Genomic DNA, 9,609 nt, shown 5'->3' on the forward strand with positions numbered 1-9,609 from the left:
TTCAAATAATAATTTTATTTTAAATTTATTAATTTACAACTCTTAGATAGCTTATATATACATCCCACAAAGAAACCTGATTGCTATTCAGGTTTTTCAAATGTATAGTGAACTTTTCCATTTCCTGGGTACTGCTTCGGGAGCTGAAAAGGGAAGAAAATAAGGCATTATCAATATGAGACACATGGACTGCTGACCACAAAGTTCAGTCCTTACTGTCTAAACAAGCCTTAGACAAAGGCACAGTAGGATACCCTATAAAGTATAAAGCCTTAAAATGTGGCTCGTGTTTCAGCCAAAAATTTAAGATACCCAGTCCCCAATTTACATTTTATTAACACAGGACCTCCACACTCTCTTTCAGGTGCTTCTGTAGCAAAGTACAGTATTGATCCCTTTGTCTCAACATGTACAAGTAATACATAATATTTGAAGTACCGTATTTCCCGCCATATAAGATGCACTTTTTTTAAAAAAAGAAGATTCAAAAAATCACCTTGCATCTTATACCCCAATGGTTTGGCTTTGGTAGGCCTAGGGGTCATTGTTAGTTTTGTTACTGGTACAAAACCAACACCCAAAACACCTCCATTTGACACAATAGTTCCAAATGTCCCTAGAATGAAATATACCGTATTTTGCAGCGTATAAAGTCAGTCACCTGTGTGCCGGGTACCTTGGTGGTGATGGCTAAAACGGCTATTACACAGGAACAATTTTGGTGGAGCACATGACTGCTCGGCGACCGTGGAGTGGACTTGGGCGGATTAGTCTGGGGGTATTTTTGCTGTGCAGCGGCCCGGTCAGCTGATGTTTTCTGTGATACATGTTCGAAAGAACTGATATCCATGGATGACTGAAGTGTTACTTGTAAACGCATTTTTGCTTCATATTGTAAAAATAACTACCGTATATTTAAACAATATGACTGACAGAAATTAATCGACATCTATTTCTAATTGAAAGTAGGTATACGGTCCCTGAAAGTCAAGATCAAGACCAATTGCTTCCCCATCAAACGTAGTATCCCCATGTGTTTAGTTCCCTCAGTAGCTCGGTGAAAGTTACCGCCTGCACACTGTGCAGCGAGTAAATCTACCAATCAACCCTTTTATTTACCATTTCAAAGTCACAGCTGCTCAGGGTAAAAGCACTGTAACTCGTCAAAGCAACATACGGTATCATAGTAATAATTGTAAGTAAGGTGGTCAAATGTAATACTGTATATACATTTAGTTCAAGGTAAATGTGGAGATTTTTCTTTTTCTTTTTCAATATACCTTGCCAAGTTATAGGTGTGTCTTAAACTCCAGTGCATCTTATATGGCAGGAAATACAGTATTTAGAAAAAGTCAACTACTTACCAATGGCCAATGACACTTATTGTTATCCATTAAGTAATATGTTCCTACAAAGAATGTCATTACACCCATGAAAGCCAAGAACTGCTGAGTGGTTGAAAAACGTGGTGTGTTGGTTGCATCCACACGGTCAAGACCATACATGTCAAAGTCTCGATGAAGCTGTGGAAAATTGAAAACATAATCATTAAAAGATGGATCTGGAAAGGCATCAGCAAATTATTCCGAATCAAGGTGTATAAAAGCCATGAGGTAGTATGATATATTTGTAAGCAGAACTGCATTATCATAAAAGAATGAGAAATGAAGTTGGTGTACATTTTGCAGTAAAGTTGGGGTATATGCTATAGCTGTGTGTGACTCAAGTGCGTAAATTTGTCCCATTAGCCTTTGAGCCTGCGAGAGTCTATAACCCTAGAATACAGAGCAAGTGAAACATTTAGGATACCCCAGTTTACCTTTCCTGAGGTTTCCCCAGGTACCCAATTATCGACCAGTACAAAACAGAGGATAAATAGTTGGGTTGGCTGTGCGCCAACTGCCTAGGCCAGGATTCGAAAACAGGCCCACGAATTCATAGCCAAGCATGCTAACCACAGACCAAGGAGGCAAAAGAAAAGTTAAAAATGTCTTTTCATATGAAAGTGACATTATGCAAGAGAATGGAATAAGGGCAAGACGGGAATGCAGAAAACTACTACAGGAAACAATTGCATGATGCAATATTGGTGAATTTTGATGCCGTAATTCCCTTGATGAACCTCCATTGAGGAAGTTCTAAGGACCAGACATCAGAATATACTAGTTAGAAGCATAGGTAGTTAAGCACAGTGGCAGATGTTTTTAAGTGGATAAGAATATGATTTTAGGGCTCCAATGGTCCTACTGACATCATAGAATGGACAAGAGACATCATTGAGAACCTGATTTTGCACACTTACTGGTTCCCCAAAATCTCTACGATGTTCTGGGTAGTCCCATTGGTAGTAAGGGTCACGAGACTCAGCAGACACTAATGGAACATCAGGATAGTCTCCTGCACCAATCCCATCATCTGGTACAGGTTGGTACTCGTCAGGGCGAAGGCCATACTTCCTTGCAGCAGCCTGGCGCTCCTCTGGCGTGACAGGATATGGTCCAGGCTTCCAGTCCTTATTCCAATCTGGAGGTGAAGGAGGTCACACATTATATTCACGTATTTTGAATATCCTCCATGAAAAAATATAATAGTACTTACGAATTGCGGTGCTGCTTGAGCATGCGGTCTCCCTGGCCATTTACACTTTAATGTGTGGTCTACCCGGCCATTTATGCTTTAGCATGCGGTCTACTACCAGATTTACAGTTCAGTGTGCAGTCTACTTCAACTACAGGAACCTTATACTGCAGGGTGATGAAGAAACGAGTTTAATAGTGCTGAATATACCTCTGTTATTACCCAGAGATAGCTTTATCATAAAAATGCAACTTCTGTTTCCTCCTTCAAAACAACACATCTATGAAAATCTTTTAACAGCATTGCAGTCAGCAGAATGAGTTCTACTGATGATATCAGCTTCAGTGTAAAGATAGTGATGTGGGTGTTCGGTGACTGTCCTTTTATACAGATCAATCAGGAGAACTCGGGTGACAAGACAACATAAGCTGAGACCACCAGAGACAGGTCAGATTATTACATATCTTAGGCTAGCTAAAGTGACTGTGGTCCGATCAGCCCCCTGTTACAGTATGAAGGTCATAATGAAGCATCTAAACGGAGAGTAATTTACTGTTTAAGGTGCGGCGTTGGACGGATCACAGCTAGCCGGTGGTTTTGCTTGTGTCAGTGATAAACAATGAAGATACACTGTGTTTGGTGCCACGGACTATACTTGGAGGACAGAAACTTTGCGATGAGGTGACAACCTCCTAGAGAGAGGGCATGAGTGTGGTGTAGGTGGTTTATGTGAGCGCAGATGGCCTCCAGCGCCACGCCAGATGGTGAGGTGAGCATCGTTTGGTGGGTTCACTACACTTCTCTCCCAAAACAAGCTTGGGGATCCAGTGAGTGCGTGGTTTCCGTATGGGAAACACTAAATTCATCGCAAACACTCATTTTAGTGGTGGTGGGAGGAAAAATCTCTAAATTTAGGGAATTTCCCTAGATCTAGGAAGTTTTTATCCCCCCCCCCTCCACTAAAAAAAATACGCGATTGCGACGGATTTCGTGTCCTCCACCCGAAACCCCGTGTTCCCACCAGGTCCCCAGGCTTGTATGGGGGGTAGGGGGAGTATGGGCAAACACTAAAATTTTACCCCCAATGCTTCCCCAAGTCCACAAGTTTGTAGGTGATAGGAAAACAAATGTAACCAAAAATATTTCCATATTCACTTCAAAAAAGAAATAATAATATAGCTATACGCTCAATGATAAGTTAGTTCCCCTCCCCACCCTAGGCCTGGATAATGAGCACAGCGGGCAGGCCTACGCACACAGTCTACATGAATAACCAAGCATAACGTTTAGAACAGGTAATTCTTCCTCAGTACACCCCCATACACGGGCCTTAGAGGGTGGTACGTTTATTTGGGTGCTGAGGGTGACCGCCGGGTGCATCATCCCCGAGTGCTGCGTGCTTGTGCCGCGACCCTTATCTCGTGGCACATTAACTACATGATTAGCAAAGTATCTAAAGACTCACTTCCGGCGGATCGGCTGAACACAACGCCAGGAAGACCGGAAACCTGCCGAGAGGAGCGAGCCAATCTCACCAGCCTCGCCATCTTCTTGGGCGAGTAATTTCCTAGTGCCAGCGGTCTCTACTCTCTAGTCCCTTCAGTTTATTGTTATTATTATCATTATTATTTTCATCTCTTAACTTCCTAACACAATTATTATTATTATCATTTGGAATATCCTGATACATTATTCTAGTTGTTAGTGTAACGTTCTAAGTAATTTAGCTTTACTCTCCATTCATTTACAAACAATCTGAGTAATGTAATCTCAAGATGAATTGACCATAGCTGTGACAGAGAGCGCTTTTTAACCTTAATATTAATGAAGCATCAACGCCTTTGCCTAATTAATAGCAAGCAAAGTAAGCAGACCGGTAGACAGACCGACATTAATATAATATTCCGGAAGCAACTTCATAAGCACACAAACATTTCCAAATGGAAGATCAATTAAAGTTAAGCAGTAGAGGTGTTACAGGGTTGGTGGGGAAGACTCATGTATATTACAAAATTAAATCAACAGTAAACTATGATGCTTTTCTCAGTTTCTCACTAGTACTCCCTGAAAAAGAGTATATGGAATATTTTCTCTGGACCGACATGATCTGACAATGATTTAAGGGATAACTACCGTAAACCACTAATTTCGCCACTCGTCTATTCATCAGCTGTTTGAAAATTCGTAGTCTGCTTTCAAATCACATTTCAGACTGACTATTAGATTTAAGCAACATGTTGATGTGTTATAGAGGTACACAGGTAGGCTTACTGTTTTGTGTTTATCCAGTGCAGAGAATGAACGATATTTTTTCAGAGAGTGAAAATTGGCTAAATAGCGTACTTAAAAAAAAAAAAAATTCTTCTGTGCATTTCATTGACAGTACAGCATTTTGTTGTATATTTTCGAATTCCTGAGACATTCATTTTGTGATAACACATTTGTATTGTGTGCTTTTAACTATTATAATCAGAATGCTTGCCAAGAAAACTGTAGCCACCAACTCTCAAAATCGGGCGAAATTAGTGATGTGCACGGTAAGTGGGGTATGGCTTGTTAACGCTGGTGTAAATAAAACGCACATGCCAAAGAACACGTATCGCCGCCTCATTGACCTGTTGTTATCGGATCTTATCTAAAAGGAACCATAGTCGGTATTTTCAGGCGCCCCCACCTCTCACATCAACTATTTCCAAAGGCCGAAGAGGAGATTAATCGGGTTCTGATATGTCCTTTTTCACGTTCATGGTACAGAGGAAAGGTCAAACTACCACCAGGGTCATAAATCTACCCATGGAAATGCCCACAACTCCCACGAAAGCCTTGACATACGTGTGTGTTTGACGCCGAGATGTTTAATAATATGGTCCCAGAATATAACACTGCAGGAGGCATATATATGTATATATATATATATATATATATATATATATATATATATATATATATATATATATATATATATATATATAAATAAACTCGAGGTCTAGGACGCTGGTTAACCCACTCGCTTCGTTAATTTCGAGTTCACTCAGAAAGCATTCATGGTCTTTTAGAGCACATGCGGTGTTATCGTGTACATTTGGTAACTATATGACATGTTGATCCATTTTGTAGTTGTGTTCAGCCTCGGAGACAAGATACGTGTAGAGGGACAGACATAAAAAGCGATGCCAATTTCTTCTGCTTATTCTTTTAAATACGAAAATACTTGGATAATTCACGACACTTTTGAGAGCCCTCCTCCGTGGTTAAATGATTAGCTAGCACATGCTACAAATCTGAGGGCTTGGCTTCGAATCCCGGCCTGGGTATATTCGGCGCGCAGCCCACCTTTTTCATCCTCCCTCTGGAGTTGGGCGGAAGATAAACTATGGTAACCTGGATGCTGCACTTGCCCTGTGTCCCTGGGAAATGGTTTCTCACCCACCACAGGGTTCAAGGGTCAATGACACGGAAATGATCAACGCGGCCGCATGAGTCTGAAGCGTATACCTGTGCCCCCAACTATACCACTTTCGATGCCTTGGTTGTACTAGGCAATAGCCGGTTGACAGCATAAGTGCAATGAGTCAAGCATAACGAACCCCAGAGGTAACGAACGTTGTAAAATGTTCCTCAACCCCACGTGACGTGACGGACGCCCAGCGGATCAAGTCACCCACTAAGGCGATTAGTCTGGCTAGTCACACTACGCCGCCGAGGTTACTACTTATAAGAACTGCGCAGGTGCTCGGAAACTTTTCTTGATCAGCCGGGGTAGGGATATACAGGATACATATTGAAATTATGAATTGTGAATATAAATTTAAAATAAATACAAACAGGAAATACGAACAGGAAATGTGAAAGACGTACTAAAAAAAATCGCAAAAGAATACATCAACAAAGATACCATCATCATCATCTTCATCTTCTGTTTAACGTCAGATTTTCCCATCATCTCTTCAGACGTTAGACAGTCGATGGTATGACGTTGTCGTCGTTCATCTCTGTACGTAGCGGTTTTTTTTTTTTTCTGCTTCGGATGCCCTTCCTGGCAGGCAACTCCAGTTTTCGGTAAGGACCCTCAGGTGGATTGATCACCATGACTAACGAGTAACGAGCTCACCCTCCCGGGTGCGGATATTATTATTAAGTTAGAAATTATGAAATGAACTTAAAAGTATACAAATAAGAAATGATGAGACAGAATACAATAACAGGCATAGTCAGAAGCTTAGAAATTAGGAAACGGGTAGAATATAACCAGTAAAATACATTATAAAGATACGTATGCATATAATACGAATATAAATTGTGTAATGCGGATATAAATGTATATAACTGACCTTCATATTTTCTACACTTAAGATTTTTTCATTTATAACTTATTATTATCATGTCGAGCAAGTGGGGAGGGAGCATTACTCGTCATCGTGTGAGCAATATCAGCTGTTATTCTATTCCAAGCTTCTATAATCTGCTTTTATACAAATCACACACAAAAAAACTCGAAAGCAACGTAGTCTTTTCTTAGTAATTTCATTTTTATCATTAAGTTGTGGATATATAATAACCTCTTTCTACTTCTTTAACTTCTGCACTCGCCTCTTTGCTGTAAATATCATCCTTCCAATGACAGTGCATTACAGCACTGGTTCAAGCGAAGGAAGGCATGACCGGTACTGATTTAAGAAAAGACTAGCGATGCGCTTTTGAATAATTTGGAGACCTCCAAAAATCAAGTAGTACATATAATAGTAATCTCTCTCTCTCTCTCTCTCTCTCTCTCTCTCTCTCTCTCTCTCTCTCTCTCTCTCTCTCTCTCTCTCTCTCCAGCGTTGAGTCAGACCTCATTTGTATTTGCTAAGGTAGAGATGTCCGTTTGATATGTTTATGTCGTTATGCTATACTTTTATGGAGAAACCTCATAGTCTGGGCCATTGCATCTGCGGGAGCTGAACTTTTCTGTGTATCTAGGAACATCTCTTATGGTGGAGCAGCTTTAAGAATACGTAAGTGTATGAAGTCTTCGGTGAAACAAACTAAGCTGGAAGATTCCAACCCGCCTCCCTTGTAAATGGTTCCGTCGACAGGGTGTTTATTCCCCATCACACCCCATCACGCAACACATTCCAGGCGACGTGTCGGGAGAAAATGACGCCATTTCGCTCTGCAAACTGCCTTCGATCAAGACGGCGAGAAACGTTCTGTCGCCCGAAATGACGCTACTTTTCCGTATGCGCGTCAGGAATTTGTCGTCTTTGGTGTAAAGGAGCGATAAACACCTGTCACTGCTTTTTCTCGATACGGGAGACAGTCTGAAGGCAAACTAGTATTATAAGAAATTTCCGCAACACGATCCTTCGCTTTTTGCTAAGTATAATGTGCCGGTTGGAAGGCCACTCAATATTCGTAAGGTATGTTTGCCAGTTCATACGCACTATTCCAAGTCTTAGTTTCTTATATTCACTGTTATAAGCTTTGTAGACATTTACAATACGTAGCATAGTTAGGATATACACGAAAGGCTTCAAAGTATCATCTATATTCTATACACAGCAAAGACATCAGTAATGTAGATCCTAGTGGGCCGTTTACGAGGAGAGACATTTTACCCAACAGGAAGAATCACAAACGCCATCTTTATTAACTTGGTACCAAACGTTTCGATATCAGGATGTCATCTTCAGTGGTCTAAAAACGAGCAAATTGCAGCAACGTAAATAAAACAATATAAAAATAAACTTTAAAATACCCTATGATCAGAGTAACTAAACAATTGGGTCAAGGGGACATTGGGGGAATATTGATTTGTGAAGTATGAATAATGACAATGTTTAGAAAAAAAAAAAAATGAGCATATTAAGCAACATTTAGGGAAACAGCAGACACAGTATTATTCAGCGAGGGACTAAGTGATTTTATATATAAGGATTCCAGTATGCGGATATCGGGTCTATCACAACTATCTATTATTTCAAAATGTTGTTTTTAACAATAGTATTACAAACCTCAGCGTGCTCTCTCACAGCTGAGTAAGAGGTGGTGTGGCAGGGACGGCCTGTTCTGCTGGACTGACTAATGTGCTCATCCACTCTAACCTTGAAAGCTCTGATCGAGCTTCCAATATACCCGGCCTGGTAACCAGGGCATGTAAACTTATAAGCAGTGGATGAGCGCAGGTCAGTCGGCATGCAGTTGGTCCTTAAAACGAAACAATGAGCAAATTGTGAACCTATTCACCGGAACAAACTTAAAATGAATTTGAGGGTAAAATTTAGCAAGACTAATAGATAGGGAAGATTGGATTTTGTTTGTAATATTACCTAATAAGGGAATTTTGACATACATGCTTTCTTTATTAACTGTAGGGACTGCAATTTTTGGCTGATAATGGTTGTTCAAGAATTTGTTGGTGATTCTTTCAAACAACTGGACAGGGAACCAATTGTTAGAGAAAAAATCTATGAAAATGTTACTTCAATGTGGAAAAGTTCATATGTACTAGAAAGTTGAAAAGCTCTATACAACAAAGTCTTCATCGCGTTCATTTTGAAGTTAAAATTACAGTAGCTAAAAATACTGGGTTCCAAGGCCAGAAAAAAGTAGGTTTCCGAAATACCGAAAATTGGAACTGGTTATTAATTTTCTCGATAAGCAAGTCTATAAAAGGAAGCTTGGAATTAATATCGGTGTCCAGGGTAAACTCTATGTTCCTATGCTGGCTGTTGCTGAAATTTGCTCGTTTTTAGACCACTGAAGATGACATCCTGATGTCGAAACGTTTGGTACCAAGTTAATAAAGATGGCGTTTGTGACCACGCTCGTTATACTCTTCCTGTTGAAGCTGAGGTTCCCAAAGCACACACTCCTTTCTGAAAATTTACCAGTTTCTCCCCGTCTTGATGCTTTTGAAGTTGGATCATTGTTGCCCATTCTGGTCTTCTTTAACTTTTCTCCATCTTAGTCTTTATGAACGTTGGCCTTTTACGTTGGTTGTAACTATGTACCATTATTATTATTATTATTATTATTATTATTATTATT

General features: G+C 40.2%; 1 protein-coding gene across 1 annotated transcript; it reads right to left on the reverse strand.

The window, feature by feature from the left end:
* On the reverse strand, positions 1-4,171 carry LOC126997393 (NADH dehydrogenase [ubiquinone] 1 beta subcomplex subunit 8, mitochondrial-like). The gene is made up of 4 exons (XM_050858459.1): positions 4,043-4,171; positions 2,303-2,523; positions 1,365-1,523; positions 1-143 (listed from the first exon to the last, which is right to left on the reverse strand). The coding sequence occupies exons 1-4, from the start codon at positions 4,122-4,124 to the stop codon at positions 84-86; spliced, it is 522 nt and encodes a 173-aa protein (XP_050714416.1). The 5' UTR covers positions 4,125-4,171; the 3' UTR covers positions 1-83.
* Positions 4,172-9,609: the final 5,438 nt, after the last annotated feature.

Source organism: Eriocheir sinensis, chromosome 12 (genome assembly GCF_024679095.1).
Source record: "Eriocheir sinensis breed Jianghai 21 chromosome 12, ASM2467909v1, whole genome shotgun sequence".
Taxonomy (NCBI): Eukaryota; Metazoa; Arthropoda; class Malacostraca; order Decapoda; family Varunidae; genus Eriocheir; species Eriocheir sinensis.

What these genes read in the sequence shown, in the direction of transcription:
- LOC126997393 (XM_050858459.1), bottom strand. Translation starts at nt 4,124, where the DNA reads ATGGCGAGGCTGGTGAGATTGGCTCGCTCCTCTCGGCAGGTTTCCGGT. An exon ending in GTAGAGATTTTGGGGAACCA is followed by an intron (nt 1,524 to 2,302) that starts GTAAGTGTGCAA and finishes AATTTTCCACAG; the next exon opens with CTTCATCGAGACTTTGACAT. An exon ending in ATAAGTGTCATTGGCCATTG is followed by an intron (nt 144 to 1,364) that starts GTAAGTAGTTGA and finishes TTCCCTTTTCAG; the next exon opens with CTCCCGAAGCAGTACCCAGG.